The sequence below is a fragment of the Lagenorhynchus albirostris genome, chromosome 9, assembly GCF_949774975.1.
Source record: "Lagenorhynchus albirostris chromosome 9, mLagAlb1.1, whole genome shotgun sequence".
NCBI lineage: Eukaryota > Metazoa > Chordata > Mammalia > Artiodactyla > Delphinidae > Lagenorhynchus > Lagenorhynchus albirostris.
In genome coordinates, this window is record NC_083103.1 from 42,664,756 (window position 1) to 42,681,760 (window position 17,005).

General features: G+C 43.3%; 1 protein-coding gene across 9 annotated transcripts in view; it reads right to left on the reverse strand.

Moving 5' to 3' along the window:
• TEAD1 (TEA domain transcription factor 1) overlaps positions 1–17,005 on the reverse strand; it is a 260,521-nt gene that overhangs the window by 73,044 nt on the left and 170,472 nt on the right. For all 9 annotated transcript variants that reach the window (XM_060159637.1, XM_060159634.1, XM_060159636.1 and 6 more), the window contains one exon: positions 1,535–1,599. In XM_060159637.1, coding sequence (XP_060015620.1) covers positions 1,535–1,599 — 65 coding nt within the window. The remainder of the gene's footprint in view (positions 1–1,534; positions 1,600–17,005) is intronic.

Here is a 17,005-nt window from a genome sequence, read left to right on the forward strand (position 1 = left end):
AAGCAAGCCAAGCCCGGCTTCTGAAACACAATGATTCCACGGGGTAAACAAATTTGCATCTCTTTCAGCGGGACTTGGTTAAATTTAGAAGTGTCCCCCCAGTGAAGGGGTTGGGCACATGACCAGAGCTCACAGACCGGCAGACAGCCCAGGTCCAGCACCTTCAGTATGCTGGGAATTAAGATGTGTCTGTTTCAGAAATTTAGAACCTCTCATTTAGAAGTTCAGCAACTGTGAGGCCATTACTTGATTTCAAACACGCTAGCCACCCTAAAAACAGGATTTATGATAACAAATGAACCTCTCATCTCTAACTTTGTCTTCGAGTTTCAATTTGCTTCTGCAATTTTTTTTTTTTTAAGTACGGAGAAGCAGGAACTCTCCCCCATCCTCTTCACCTCTCCATCCTGCTCCTGCTTTCACTTGTTTTCACCAGCATTTTGTTCTGATGTGATTCTCTGACTTGCTGAGGGCCACAGTGGGGGGAATATCCACCGAACAGACAATGCCCTGCCTCTGAGCACGGGCAGGAGGCCACCTGCCTCTGTGCTGACTCAGCAGTGGGCTCCCGGCTGGGGCACAGGAGCGTTCCTGGGGAAAGCTCTCCCCGTCATAAACACTCAGGAAAACAACTCATCACTGAGCAGAGGACTGGAATCTGCTGCTCAGGTTTAACGAGACCACAGTTGAGCTCGCCTTTTGGTTTGATTATAGTTTTTAAAATTCATGCCATTTCAGTCAGCATAGGTCAACATTAAAATATACATATATATTTTTTTCTGTTAACAACTCACCCATGAGGTTGGTTTGATGGTTTTCCCCCCTTCCATTTCTTTCTTTTTCTGTTTTTTGTTAAACACTAATTTCTCATCCGTTCCAGTTCTGAACTGGGTCAGAGATTTGGGCTGCTTTACATCAGAAGGAACGAAGAGCGCCAGTACGCTGACAGAGGGCAGAGGAAAATTCCTGACCCTGCTCTGCACAAAGGTATTGTAACTTCATTTCAGTCACAGCAGCTACTGACAAAAAGCCATAGCTTAAGGAGCAACAGTTCCCTGGACGCACATCATTCATCCTTATAATCCAGCCAATACTCATGGCTGCTGGTGTTACTTTTTCATTGAAATGATGACTAATATGTAATTGTTCCAGGATTTTACAATGCGCAAAATCTCAAAATTTCATGACTTGCAAAGTATACCTGCACCTGCGGCTTTTGCAATGTTTGCAGATGCACAGTTTCGGAAAGAAATTTAAGTTTTACAATACAGTACAGGAACAGTTCATACACTGTCCTTAGCGGTGAAACTTTCCCATATGTGTATAGAAGGAACTCCAGAGACCACATAATAAAAGGTCACTGAAATGATGAACAGTGAAAACTGAGCCAATTTCAAACACCTACAACACTGACGTCCTTACAGGGAACTCCAATTGGGGGCTCCTAGGAGCCAAAGCACAGACAGCCACTGCAGCCAAAATGCCTCCTTGGGCCATTCACTAACATGCACAATTTCCAGGTCGGTTGTTTTACCTGCTTTCTGGTCCTCGTCTTCCCTGTCCTGAGTTTGATGTATCTGGCTATCAATTCATTCCTACCTGAAAGAAAGAAGAATTTACAATAAAGTAGGTTACTTTGGGGTGGGGTGGGGGAGCGGGGGGGAGCCTCTGAAAAGCTAAGAATAGAATTCAGAATCAGGAGTTGTTGTTGCAACTGTAAGTTTATTAATGCTAGAAAAATAAAAAGGACAATCGTTTGCAAACAATATTTCCTAGGAGAAATTAGGACGAAGGGAATTTAATTATGAACTACAGTCAGCAATGGAGGAGAGAAATGTGCCTTTTAAAAATGTGCCTTTGTGTTTGCATGCTTGTCCCTAAACGGATGGTCGCTTGTATAAAAAACAAATAAAAGGATTAGTGTGGGAGTATACAGACCTGGTTCTGTTCCAGTCTTATTTTTCATATTCCTTCTCACCCAGGTTTCTACTCAGAGTTAACTCCAGTTAGAGTCATAAGAGCCATGAGAGGATGAACTGCTCTGGCCACGGAAACACAACGAAAAGAAGCTACAGTATGAAGACAGACACACCCCTAAATGTAGTCACTGTGCCAGTAACAAACTATACACAAAACTGTCAGCGCCAAAAAAAAACCAGACTCAACCTTTTCCAAGCTTTATTACCTCTGGGGGAAAGAAAACACCTTAAAGTATAAACAAATACCTCTGGTCCCCACTCCAAGAGACTGAGAAATCTCAAAGAGACGACCTGAACTATAATATAATGGGAAACTACACCCCCAAAGCCAAGTGGGGAAATATATTACTAATACTATATGAAATATAAATGCACTCATACGGGACACGTGGGTCCAAACTGCCACTATAATCATCACGGTATCATCTAGTGGTCTAATTTGTGTTTGCTGTCTTATTCCCCACACATACTGCATAGCTGAAGACAGCAAGAGATTTTGTCTTCTTCCCCAAGGTCTTCCCAGCACGCAGCACACTGCTGGGCACACAGAAAGAAGAAATGAGGAACTAACACAGCCTCTGGTGACAGAGAGTACCACAAGCCCCAGACCTCCCCAGCAGAGTAAAGAACTGGCGGCCCTGGTGACAGTGTCTTTATGGGAATCTTGCCTGAGAATTCTAAAACCTCTCCCATCGCTGCCTAGAACATTCCTGTAATTATGGCTCTGTTCTCCACCTGCCCGTGTTAGGACCGTGCAGGATATGGTCGTCACTGGAAGGCAAGGGAATCATGGAATCTTGGGACTGGGAAGTACTTCTGAGTCATCCTTTCCTACCCCTAAAAGTCTAAGTCCTTATGTAAGCCAGCACTTCTAGAATTAAGGAAGTAGCCCATGCTATCTTAAAATATACTGAAGAATTAAAAGACCCTTCTTATTTGAGGCTTCCTGTAACTTTCATCCCCAGATTCTTTTTGTTCCCCTTAATAAGAACAAGGCTAGTTCTTAATGCACATGACTGCCTTTCAGATATTACTGACAGCTTTCAGGTCCTCCTGCGGTTGTATCCAGGCTAAACCTTTCCTGTTCCTTTGTTATCTGTGATAAGCTTTGGAACACTCCCATATCCATCCTGTGACCATCCTTTGTCTAGTTTCCTTTCATAGCCTGGAGCCCAGAACTGTAGTCACCTCCCTGGTCCTAAATACTCCACCTCTGTTAATGCAGCCTAACACTGCACTAGATTTGGGGGGAATCACAATAAACCGTCAACTGATGTCAATTTGAACTCTTAGGCCTTTTTCATATGGCCTAATTCTCAGATATATCCCTACCCCTGTTCCCAGTCTTTTCATGTGTAGTTGGGATTTTCAGATCCAAATACAAAATGCTGTGTGTATTTCTATCGTACTTCATCTTATTAGATTAAGCCTGTCATTCCAGTCTTTGAATCTCAGATCCTGATTCTGTGACTGAACTTACCCTTTAACCATAGGAAAAGGACCTCTAAATTCAGTTTTGAGGACTGCTTCTCAAAGCATTCTCTTTCAACTTTTGAGAACTACCAATATCCCCTGTAGTGTCATCGGGTCTACTTCTCCATCTCTCAGATGGTTGTACAGATTTTGCAATTTGTTTCAAAGGCTGGCTGACAGCAGAGCCCAGCTAGGAGTGCCTAATTACCAGAAGCCAGACCTAAATGACAATGTCTGCAGCGGAGCCAAGCATCCTCCAGCTCAGGGCCTCACTGTGCACCCTGTTCAGAGCTGAGTGGCCAGGACGAAATAAATCTAGGGCTCTGAATTACATGCAATTTCATCTGAACCTTGTCCAGATGGGAAAAACGTCTCCTGCCCCCCCATTTGCTTATTTTCTAGGAAAGCAGACAGAATAGCTTGATACAAGTGGCATACAACCTATATCACCAGTTTTTAATTTCTTATGGCATTTGGTTGAATGAATGAGATCAGTACCTAGGACAGCCACGTTTGACGGTGCCCCCTGTGGTTTATGCAGTGGCATAAACAATGTCAACTCATAATTTGATTAAAATGCTTCTAAAGACCACTACTTCTACAAGAAGACCTCACTGAGCATCTACTATGTGCTGAGCGCTATGCTACATCATTTCATGGAAAGCTGGTCATGACTCTCACGTCCCTGGTTCTTTACATGAGCAAGATTACCTTTCTTTTAAAAGCCTGTGTTCTAAAAAAAAAAAAAAAAAAAAAGCCCGTGTTCTTTCTTTCATACCATGTTTCAAGCCACGAAGAGTAATTAACTTGAAGCTGCTATGTGTTCCTTCTTGCCCTGCCATAAGGAATATTGCTGATTCAAATTATAAATTCAAATTCCACTAACACTAAGCATCTACCGTGAACTCAGAGCAGACTGTTAATCACTTCATTTTTTGTGAATTTTTTAAATGACGATAAGGGTGGTTTTGTGCACAGAAAACATTAGTCAGGTTTACCTGGCTTTAGAAATGTTTATTTCATTTGTTTAGTTATTTTTTTAAAAACCTTAAATGCCCTAGCTCATCTTTTAAGTTTTCAGTTCAACTTACAGATCCTATAATTTTTATAATCACTTTCAAAGGGCCATCGGATTAATGTTTGGTCCATTTTACAAACCTAGTTAAACTCCTTCAAACATTTAAACTATGTTATTTATAATCTATAATTTATTTAATTCTTTTAAATATTAGAATTGATTTAACTTACAAAATCTCCCCTTAAACAACTCTTAGAAACCTAATAAATTCTCTTAAGTGCCCCAATATTGCTTAGAAATCTAGTTAAGACTTCAACCCTCCCTAAAATCAAGTCTAAGTCTGTTACTTTATTGCATATTTTAAATTGGAAATACAGGCTAACCTGTTATGTGCGCCAAATTATTTTAAATATGCATACTGAAGTACTCACATGCACAAATCCTTTAAATAAAAAGTATTAACACTATGGCTCTGATTATATTAAAAACTTCTACATTCAATTCTAAATCTTCCCAGAATTATAATATGCTCACCCTTTAAGGAAACAAGTATGTCATTCCAAATGATTTTGGAGTATCTTTTTGGGTGCTTGGGGTTGTACTTATTTTACTAGGTTCTGAATGAATTCTTATTAGCAACCCTGATAGGACTTTCTGAGCCCTATTTATATTTCTATAGCATGGCCCTCCAAACAGGTTGGATTCATACAGTTCAAAGCCTTGGATTTGAATCATGGTACTAAGGTACAGAATTCTCCAATCAAGGACAGGGAACTCAGGGACACCAAACATCACTGATGTAACTGGCAGTGGGGCTCTGGTCCATACAACACAGTTCTGTTTCACAGCCATGAAGAATGCTGGTTATTAGAAATGTTAACCCTCATTTCTCTAACTCTTGCTTCCAAAAAAAAATACACATGTACACATATAGTGGTGCTTGATCCAGTAAACCTTACATTACAAAAGTTACTTTCAACTAAGTTAACTTTAAAGTTAATCATGACATTCCTAAACTATTCCTACAGTTATGTGAGTACCATCTCTCCCTGTGCCTTACATGATGCCTGTCTGGTGTATCAGGGATATAAAGACAGCCTAGCCTGCTGCCCACAAGGAGTTCACTGTCCAAAACAAGGGCTAAGATAGAGGAAATCAGCTCTACGTGTCAGACAGCAACTGAAAGAGGTTCTAGTAACATATGTGGGTAATCAGCCACAAATAATTCCAGAAATCTAGAAAGCCTTCCCCAAAGTACTGGAATATAAGCTAGGCTTTAAAGACAGATTACATTTTCTCCAACATTATAAAAGATTTCCAACATACAAAGTGAACGCTATATACACGATATACCTACCACCCAGATCCTACCTTCACTTTTTCTTTATTCGCTTTATCACATGTCACTCCATCTATCCACTCTTCTACCCGTCCACCGAGCCATCTTATTTTGTTGTTGTTGCATTTCAAAATGAGTGGCAGGCATGATAACATATCTGCATCCTTCAGTGTGCATATCATTAACTACAGTGATAAGACTGATTTTGATAGGCAGAATGGAGGGGGTATGCTGAAGACCCTTTTAGACAGAGGAAGCAGCATTTTAAAATATATATACAGAGGAAACTGGGGCTCCTAAAAACCAGGCATGCTGACCCTCAAGCTCCCTTGACCACTGCACACTTTCTCTTTCTGAGCCCAGGAATCTCCAGGTTCTACATTCACAGCATCCATGAATCATCTCCTTCATTCTTCTCTATAAATACCTGTAATAGCTTATAGAGCTGAGTGGCAATGTCACACTTCACCACTAAGTGTCATTATACTACAGCTTCTCTGCAGCACAGAATGTCCTTTAGAAATGCACACCCTATCACTTCTTTAAATCTGAGATGCAGCAGCTGCAGTTGCCTTTGCTTTTCCCACAGGCAAGAGGCAGCAGCAAAGGCAAACAGCCTGACCTGTCGCTTTTATACTGTGATCCTCACTAAGTGCTACGATCCAGTTTTTATTTTCTTTTTCCTTTCTCCTAAGTGACATAACACAGTTGAAAGTGAGCCCATCATTGGCTTTTCCAGCCTCCCAGATTGCTGTGAAATTTCCGCTAAAGGGGCAATAGAGAGAGAGAGAGAGATTCCAACAATAAGGGAGTTTGCGCTGTGCTTGCCTTACCCAGAGAGAAGACTGGTTAACGTTGTTGTGGGCTTGTGTGTAATGGGATGTGGCCTCAGGGTCATGTTTGAGGCACAGCAAATGCAGGGTCTGTGGCTACAAATTGTAGCCCAGAGACACTCGGCTTTAACAGTGTAAGAGCCACTTTGTAATTGAATGGAGTCAGGGAGCCACAAAGGAAGAAGTAACGAATGGAACCTCTTCCCTGGCTGCAGCCGGTCTGAAGGCCAACACATACTCTGGCCTGGGGAAGGGGCTTTAGTGTACTCTAAGGAAACCTCTGTTAGCCCTCTCTTTGCTGGGGCGGACATGGGAGGATTCCCCCACAGGTTTTTCCCATGTTAAAAGAACGAGAATCAGATGGAAAACTCAAGCTTCTTCTGACTGCTAGAACAAAGCTGTATGAAACAGGCACTGATGCTATGGTTGTAGCCATATGGTCTTCCACACCCCCTCACAAGCCTTAACTTGGCCCAAGGGCACTATTAGGCTGTTTCTTGTTAAGACCCTGAGCTGCCTGAGCTCTGTACCTGAACACACAATTGCTTTCATGGCCTGCATCTCCTTGCCCAGTGCTGCATGTCTGGATTCTGCCCACCTCTCAAATGCCTTGTCCTTCATGAGCTTTCCAGCTGGGAGAGGTCAGGTCCCCTCTCCCTAAACATCCACAGCCCTTGACCTTGGCCTCTTTACTGCTGGCTCGTATATTTTCTGCCTTGTATTTGATTGTTTCAGCACACGTCATGGCTCCAAACAGAGCATAAAGTCTTTAAGAACAACAACCAATGAGGGAACTCCCTGGTGGTCCAGTGGTTAGGACTCTGGGTTTTCACTGCCAAGGGCCCGGGGTTCAGTCCCTGGTCGGGGAACTAAGATCCCACAAGCCACGCCTTGAGGCCAAAAACAAAAAAAGGAGCCAATAACATTCATCTTTTCTCTGCCTCCCCTTCCCAATCAGCTCAATGTTTATGGAATGAATTGTCATCAGGAGCAGAAAAGAGGCTCCTATGTCCCTACAATCCAGTTTGACACTGAATCATCAGCATAAACTGGAAAAAGATGACCCAGTGAGAAGAAGCAAAGAAAGATGTCTTCTACGAGGTGACAACACCACAAGGCATGATTCTGTCCTCCAACACCAGCAGCAATGCCCAATGAGAGAGCTATTTACAACGGACTTTTCTTGGGTAAGATTCTACGAGATGGTGTTAAAATACTTTCTAGCTCTGGACCTCTCTGTATGACCTGAGGTTCATGTAAAGGAAAAAGTATCTTAGAATATGAAAGCCAACAAACAAAAAGCACAGGTGTGGGTACACTGCAGGAACCAATTGTCAGCTGCTAGGGAGAGGTCTACAGAACGGGGATGTTGGATGAATCTGTCCTGCTGAAGACCTGGGGCGTCTGTATCTATGGATACTGCCAGAGGAGGCAGTAGAGACCATTCACTGACCTGTGAGGAGTTAATAATTAGCCATTTCTCACACACTGCTTCATCACCCCAGCAACACTGGGAAAGAAAGGAGGTCTACCAAAGCTGGCCAGTCACCCACCGTACCTACAGGGCACAAGCAACATGCTAGGATTCTGGGGGTAAAGAGATGCCATCTCTGCCTTCAGGGAGCTTACATCTGTGAAGGACTCTCACCCGTGAGAACGGACTCAAGTCACCCTACCCCTCTCCACGCCTCTCAATCATGGCACGCATCAGAGCTGACAAGTTCCATTTATCTCAATGACTGCATGATGAACACCTGCCTCCCCCACTAAAGACAGGAATTTCCAGAGGAGCAGAGACCTTGTGTTTTCGCTCATCGCTGTGCCCCCGGTGCCAAGAATACAGCAGGTCCTCAGAAAGTATACACTGATGGAACGAATAACTGAATGAGAGGGATGGAGAACCAGACTGGGGGAGGGGTACAAGGCTTAGATTGGGGGTAAAGGAAGGCGCACGAAAGAGCATTTGAAATGGTCACAGAGTGTTGTTGCCAATGAGGAAGTTTGGACACCAGTGTCTCAGTTAATCCCCAATATAAATCATTGACCAAAAATCAGCACCAACCAACATGGAAAATCACCAGAATGGGCCAGGCAGCCCATTCTGCATTGCCAGGGGCTGGTACTGCATGTTCCCCATCTAAAGTCTTACAAAATGAACTGGTGGCCTTCAGGAGGTGAACACTGGCAAGTCTCTAAAATAAATATCCTCTGTCTACACTCACCCAGAGGCTTACAAGGAACAGCTTTAGAAGGAAGAATACACAGACAAAGGCTGTGTTAACCCTGGTTGGTCAGAACTTATTCCTTGAATCCCTTCAAAACGCCTGGCAATAACCCAAGTCCCACCTTCTCCGAGTTCCCATCAGTCAACGGCAGCTGATAACATTATCAAGTGATGGCTCCATAAAACACTTCATCTTAGCTAACAAACTACACATTTGCATAAGACTGCAAGGGTCCAGGAGAGAGACGAGCAAGTAAAAATGTCTAATGTTATGGATTGAATACAAACAATCCCTCCATGTTGAATTCTTTTTGTTGTGTTTATTTCCAGAAGGAAAATAAATATAAATGAAGAAAATTTTTCTAATGGCTCATTCTTTACGAAGCAATAAAGAGATGCTACACAATCACCTTTTTTTAAAAAAATTATTTACTTTATTTATTTTATTTTTGGCTGGGTTGGGTCTTTGTCGCTGCGTGCAGGCTTTCTCTAGTTGTGGTGAGCGGGGGCTACTCTTCGTTGCAGTGCGTGGGCTTCTCATTGCGGTGGCTTCTCTTGTTGCAGATCACAGGTTCTAGGTGCACAGGCTTCAGTAGTTGTGGCTCATGGGTTCTAGAACAGAGGCTCAGTAGTTGTGGCGCACGGGCTTAGTTGCTCTGCAGGCATGTGGGATCTTCCCAGAGCAGGGCTCGAACCCGTGTCCCCTGCATTGGCAGGCAGATTCTTAACCATTGCACCACCAGGGAAGCCCTACAATCACCTTTGTAATACTCTACCTAGGCTTAATTACGTTATGCCTCTAGTTGTTCTTTCTAATCCATCCTATATACAGCTACTTGAAACACAGCCACTCTACTGCTTCAAGACCTTCTGCCTATAGTCTAAAGGTCAAACTCCTTTAGTATAGTATTCAGTAGGGTCCCACTGTCTGGCCCTAACTTTTTTTTCATGACACACCACCATCACCTTAATCCATTTTACTGCCATCAAAATGCACACCTAGCTTTCAGTTCCCTGAACCATCCTGCCATTCTAAGATTTTGCTCACAAGTACCATACACCTTAAGACCACCAATCAAAAGCCTTCCAGGTCCAGCTCAGATACTCTTTCCTTCACAAAACCTCCATGAAAGGCCTGAAATATGCACTAGGCTTGGAGTGTGTGAAGAGGAGTGAGCCAGGGAGCCAGGTACCTGGAGCTCACCTCACAGACCAGTGGCTGGGAAAGACCACAATACTACAGAGCAAACTGAAACCAAAGACACTGTGAGTTAAAAACAAGCTGCCTGGGACTTCCCTGGTGGCGCAGTGATTAAGAATTTGCCTGCCAATGCAGGGGACACGGGTTCAATCCCTGGTCTGGGAAGATCCCACATGCCGCGGAGCAACTAAGCCCGTGAGCCACAACTACTGAGCCCACGTGCCAGAACTACTGAAGCCTGCGCGCCTAGAGCCTGTGCTCCACAACAAAGAGAAGCCACCGCAATGAGAAGCCCGCGCACTGCAACGAAGAATGGCCCCCGCTCGCCGCAGCTAGAGAAAGCCCGCGCGCAGCAACAAAGACCCAACACAGCCAAAAGTAAATACATAAATAAATTTATATATTAAAAAAAAAGAAAACTGCCTTGTATATACAAGTGGGGTGAAGGGAGATGGCTTGACTCTGACTGGGAAGTAGCACAGATTCCCATGCTGCCCTGGGCCCAAAGTACTTTACTTCATGGGTCAGGGCACTGCCCACATTCTGGCTCTAGTAAGAGTTCCCTGTGTAAAAGACCATAAGCTCCTGAAAGGTAGGTTCTATATCTTCAGCATTTTTGTGTCCCACACACTCAAGGTGTGTACAGGATGTTAACAGACTCTAACCTTGTTGACCCCAGTGGCAACCTAAGTAGACCCCCTACCCAGAGGCTCTCAGGAGAGTGTTCAGTCCTGACAGTTCCTGCCATTCATCTTGTGGGCATTCACCTTCTCTTTCATGCCCACATCTGATTACGTTGCTTTCCTACATCAACAGGTCCCCATCCATTATAAGAAAGACACACACTCCTTAGCTTGTTACCTAAGGCTAACAGCCCATTCCTGTACTGCTATAGTAGCTTCATAGAGTTCCCCTAGCCATCACTATGCTTTTCCACACCTCTATGCCTTTGTGTAACCATCTGTCCTTAAATGTTCTTCTTCTCCTTTCCCAGCAAAACTCCTATTTTTCCCTGTAAGCACCAACTGAAGCATTTCCTCCTTGACATCTGGGAGCTTTCCAAACTGAGCTAGTCGTTTCTCCTTCGTATGCTCATGTACTGAGCAGATAAGATAGCCCGGCTGCTGCTACACTGCCATTACTTACCTACAGGACTATCCAGTCCCCTCTTAGAATAGTGACTGCTCTATGGACAGAACCCATCTGGTTCTGACTCCAGATCTAGTGCCTATTAAGTAGGTGCTCAGTAAATGTTTTCCATTAAAGGGAAAAAAAAAAAAAAAAGAATGAATGAGCTCTCCTCTTCCATATGAAGAAAATCAGAAAAAAAAAGATCTAAAAGAAGAGTACCTAAATTGGATAACAGCATTGTCAATACCATCTGAAATCTGTAGGCCCTTTTACAGTTACAACTATTTTAGTGAGAGGCGGCACAATTCTCCAGACTCTCGTCCTGAGCTCTTAGCTTGGCTCAAGTGTGACCAACACATGCTCTTTTCCTCCTCACCCCTCTCTCCCCCTGATGACCTCCACATGCCACAGTAATATGGACCTGGTCCAAAAAAAAGGTAATCCAACATTAACCCAGGAGAGTCCTGTTAATGAAAAACTTTGGTAAGAACACTCTGTTTATTTATTAATTATTTGGCCTTAGAGAAGTGTGAAATCCACACATCTGAAGTGCTAAAAACTGCTGGTCTTTAATGGAGATTCTTTAATAGTGGCATTGCTGCAAACTTTTTTTTTTTGGATTCAGATGTATCATTGCCTAGATCTTCTCTGGGAAATTTGAACATGTACTTATTAGCTGTGTGAACATGGGAAACTTGCTTCACTTCTCTGGACCTCTTTTTCATTACTTGAACTGACATACATGGTTTCTGTCCAGGATACCATACCACATGGCATCTAGTATAAACCTACAATGTTTCTACTTTTAATGCTATAGAAATGGAACACCTTTTCCATGCTACACTGAAAATATCCTCAAAATCTTTGCATTCATTACCCTAAATCATCCAAATGATATGGCCATAAAACCTGTTTCTAAGTAAAAAGAGCCCTTTATTGTGATATCTGAATATTAAGAGGGCATCATGCAAGTTACGTAGTTGCTACAATAATCTTTTAATTTAGAATAGATTCTTCCTTGAATAAAATAGCAAGAATTAGGTTTTTGCTAAGGGCTAAATGAGGCCAAAATTATAATTTGTGGCAGATTGTAAAATTACCTCTATGAATAGACTGCAGGCATTGCATTAAATGTCCCAACCATGTCATCAACGGTCATCATGCAGAAGTAAGAAAGGCCCTGTCTCAACCTAAAATGCAAGAAGTCCAACGTTCTAGAAGTGGAAGAGGAGGCCACTTTGGTTTTGTATATTCTCATGGTAGTGGTGGAAATTTTGGAGCAGGACCAGGAAGGAGCTTTAGAGAGGATCTGATGGATATGGAAGTGGTCCTGGATTCAGGGGTAGCTATCATGGCTATGGAGGAGGACCTAGAGGTGGCAATTTTCTAGGTAGCCCTGGTTATGGAGGCTATTAGCCAGAATCATGGTGGAATAAGACATAATGTTATTCCTTTAAAAAAATTTTTGTGGGTGTGTAGAGTTAAGAAGCTGTTGCACGTTTATGATTTAATAAAAATTATTCTAAAGGAAAAAAGAAAATAAACAGCATGTCTCCCACTGGATTTCCAGAATTTAGTTGTCAGTGTAAAAACACAACTATCATTAGAAGAATTAAGCATCAACTTCTGAAGTTATATAGCAGTAGCTATACAAAGGTGAGTTATGCAAGCATTAAAATCCAAATGACACTCACATAGGATTACTTGCTGCTCAGAAAACATAGTATTCGATAAAAAGAATTCTAAATGTCTAGGCACTTAGTAATTCTTTTAAAAATAATATGGAAACCATAACATAAAGAACAACATTTTAAAAAATGCACTCAAACCCAAGAGACTGAAACTTGGGGGGTTAAGCTAAATGAAATAATATTGGATGACAGGTAGGGACGAAGTGAGATAAAAGAAAGCTAGACAATACCTACTGTGTGAATACCTACTGTGTCAGCACTATTCAAAGCACTGTGCTTATACATGAATACATTTAACCTTCATTCCCACCTTATTCCCATTTTATAAATGCTGAACCTGAGGTTCAAACAAGAAACTTGCCCAAGTTCCCAAACCAGTTAAGTGGTGGAATTGGGATTTGAACCCAGCTTTGTCTTCCAAGATCATTATGCTTAACATCAGACCAATTGCTCTGAAAATAGCCTCTATAATAAGTTAACGTCTCACAAGATCATTACTAAGTGCTTAACCAAAACAAAATCTTAAAGGGGGCCCAACCCAACCACAAAGTGGATGGAACTGTAATATACCATTTTAAAAGTCCATTCACCACCTATAATACAAGATAAAACCTCACCTCTTCATGCCTTCAAGGCCATCATAATCTGGCCACAATGCAGTCCCCGTCCCCTGTTCAGTAATATCTGTTAAGTATCTTCTATGTAAAAGGCATTGCACTAGGCACTGGAGGAGATACACACTGGAATAATAACATGTTCTCTGGCCCCAAGGAGTTTAGATTTTAGGAGAATTGAGGCAAGAAGCCACACGTCTGTAATAAAAGGCAGAATATTTAGGAGGAGAGGAAACATACTGAAGAACAGTTTGAGAAAAGTCCAGAAATGTTTCCTCCTGTGGTTGCCACGTTCTCTGTCATTTACCCAACTGCACTGGACGCATTAGACTGCTCTCAAAATCAGGAGTATCCAAAGGCAACAATATCATCAACGAGAAAGCAGTGGCCTATGAAATGGGCTTTCATTTTAGCTAGTGATCAAGCAAAACAAAGAGATTATTAGCTCTTTTGGTTGAGTTTTACATTCAGGAGAGTTAACCCATTTTTATTCCCCTTTTAAATTTCTAATTACTCAGGTAATATGCAATATATTCTCTGTAAAAAACATAACTGTTACACATACAAGCCCACTTTTTGCCCTTTCTCCTGCCTCGCTCTACAGAGCTATTGTGTCCGTTGGGTGCTATTCCCTTTGTGTAGATGACCTGCCCTCGCCCCTCGGTCCTGTCCCAATCTGCTGAACACTTACTTCTGAGTTGTCAAGACCCGGTTCCAAAGGCACTCCCCAGCTCCCTGACAGTTTGTTCTGCCTCTTCAGCTCAGCAACCTCCATGCAAACTAGCATAGTGCTTGCCATGCACTCTTCCTGTGCAAGTTTTTGCTCCTTTTTTTTTTATTTTTTTGACAAATTGGGAGCTTCTTTAAAGCAAGGCCCACGTCCTGTTTCCCACAGTATCCCCCGGCCTCTAACTCCTGGCATTGTACTCAGAGCTTGCTACTTAATGATAGCACTGCTGCTGCTTTTAGCCACTTCTTGGAAGAAAAAAATATTTGAAGAGGTGACATCATGGCACACAGGAGGTGGTGACAATGTTTTCTTTGAAGAGGCAGGAAGACAGGGAGGGAAAAGGAACAGGAAGGACAGAAAAAGCACTGTGCTGGCAGGACTGGGATATAAAGAAGAACACAAGAGTTCGAGGAACTCACAGCCCAGCTGAGCGCTTGTGAGCTGCTGAGATACCCATGCACCCCAAGACACCTCTCCTCCTCACAAGCTCCAAGAAACGGACAAGGCACACGTGATCATAACTGAGATACAGGGGGCAAAAAAGGACACCGAGTGACTGCTCCATTCCCTAGTGGACAGGACCCGGAAAACTTAGAGCCTTTGCCTCTTCAAAATTAGCTTGCTAAAGCCACTCTGTTTTTAATTCTTGTGATCTTTAAGATTTATCATCCTGCCTCAATTCACCACCCTCACAGAGGAGAACACTCAGTATTTAACTGAGAAAAACAAATTTTCTAAGAAACGGCTAGAATAAGTTACAAAAAACTAGATAAAATGGAAACAAACCAGCTCACTCCGGGCTGTATCCTGGGTAGCCATGATATTTTTTAAAGACAGGGAATACGGACAGTCGACGTGGCTTCATCTGCAAGTTCGTTCACCACACACAAGTTTGATTTTGTAAGAAAAGGCAGAGCCCAAACTACTCTTGACTCCAGCCCTGAAGGCTGCTTTGCAAAGATATCTCAGAGTGAAATTATTCAGCAAACCCTTGGTGGATAGAAGGTTCCACAAGTCAACAACCGCTTAAGCAGTTTAAACCAACAAGCAAGATGCCCTCTATTTAAATGCTATGAGCGAATCTATTTTAAGCCTTTAAAAATCCTTTGGGCAGGTGTTTAAGCTGTGTACAGACTGAGCCTGGGGAGGCTCTGGACGAGGGGGAGGGCGGGCTCCACTCTTCATGCAGGCAACATTTTGTTCAGACAATCTTCCTGCAGCAGGTCATGTGACAAAGGCCAAATAAACAGCATCTGGGGATTTTCAATTACAGACCTTCGCCCAGCATGCCTGCACTGTAATCTCTACCAGATGAGGCTCAGGCCTCCCTATTTTCAATAATTCACACACTGTGTACACATAACATGACAATAAGGGCATTCATGGTGCAGCCTGATTCGCAGATCAAAGCTAGCAAAGGGCCAGCTGTAAGCATGCTCTGCTGCTGGATGATTCGTGCTTTTCACAGGCTTGGAGAGACGCTCTGCAGGACCTGGCAAGCCGGCCTCTTTCCTGTGCGGTATGCTGAGCAAACTCTGAGCATGAACCAGGCACAGCCTCCTGGGATGTCCAGAGAGGCGACTCATTCCATGTGCATCTGCAAGTAGTGGGCAGCTTCAAACTCCAGCCTACTCAACAAGCTGCCTCTTGGGAAAAGCTTGCCTTGGGCCGGTGCAAGAGCCATGCAAAACCTCGCCCACTCCCAGGAGCAGGTGGTTCTTGAAAACGAGCCTGTTCTAAAAAGACGGTAAGGTTCTCGTACTTAATAAACCCTCAGCCAGGTGCCCCGAGTTTACAGACCCAAGGGCTGTGGAGTCTCCATTCAGCCATCACACACACAAGCGACTCAGACGCAAACTACGCGGAGGTATCTATTTAACGCATGTTACAGGGCTTTGAGTCTGGGAAATAAAAGAGGACACTCTATTGTTGCTACCAAAATCCCCACACGTTAACTCAATTAACTTGTGTGTGTGGACTAACGCGTTTAGCCACTGTGGGCATGTGCACGCATGCGTGCCTGAGCACTTGAAAGGCATTCGGAATGCTCAAGTCCACAACATTCCACGTGCCTACTGCCCTGCAGGGAGAGTTGCAACTAGAGGAAATAAGGACACCGCTTCCTCATATAAAGATTTCATACCCGTCAATCAGGGTAGGACCCCAGAGAAAGCCGTAATGGTGACTTCCTCAGCAGCAAACACAGGCTGCTCACAGCTGTGAGCTGGGCGTCCTTACCCCCTTTTCTCTCTCATTCAGGATGGTTTCCTCTTAATCACAATAATCCCAAAAGTGCTAAAACATATCAATCGTTGGGTAAGCCCTGCCTACAAAGGGCCAGCCGGCTGGCTTTTATGGCCTTGTTCAACAGCAGCTGATACTTCATTCAGTGACAAATCCAATTTAGCAGTTACAAGAGGTTTAGCATCCCTGAAAAAATACTGGGGTTGATCTGGCGCTCTGAAGTCAGCAAATGCTCCACTGCCATATTGTTGCAGAGATTATTCTGCTGTCATGTCTGGGTGTCTACAACCAACTGTCTCGCACCTTCCCTACCCTTGCCCCCCACGAGCTGACGGTGATGGTGGTGGCAACAATTTAATCCCCGGATAAAAATACAGGCAACAATCATACTTGGAAACTGACTAAATAATGTGATTTTTACCACTGCCCTCCTCTCTCTCTCTCTCTCTCTCTCTCTCTCTCACACACACACACACACACACACACACACACACACACACACACACACACACACACACACGAGTAACT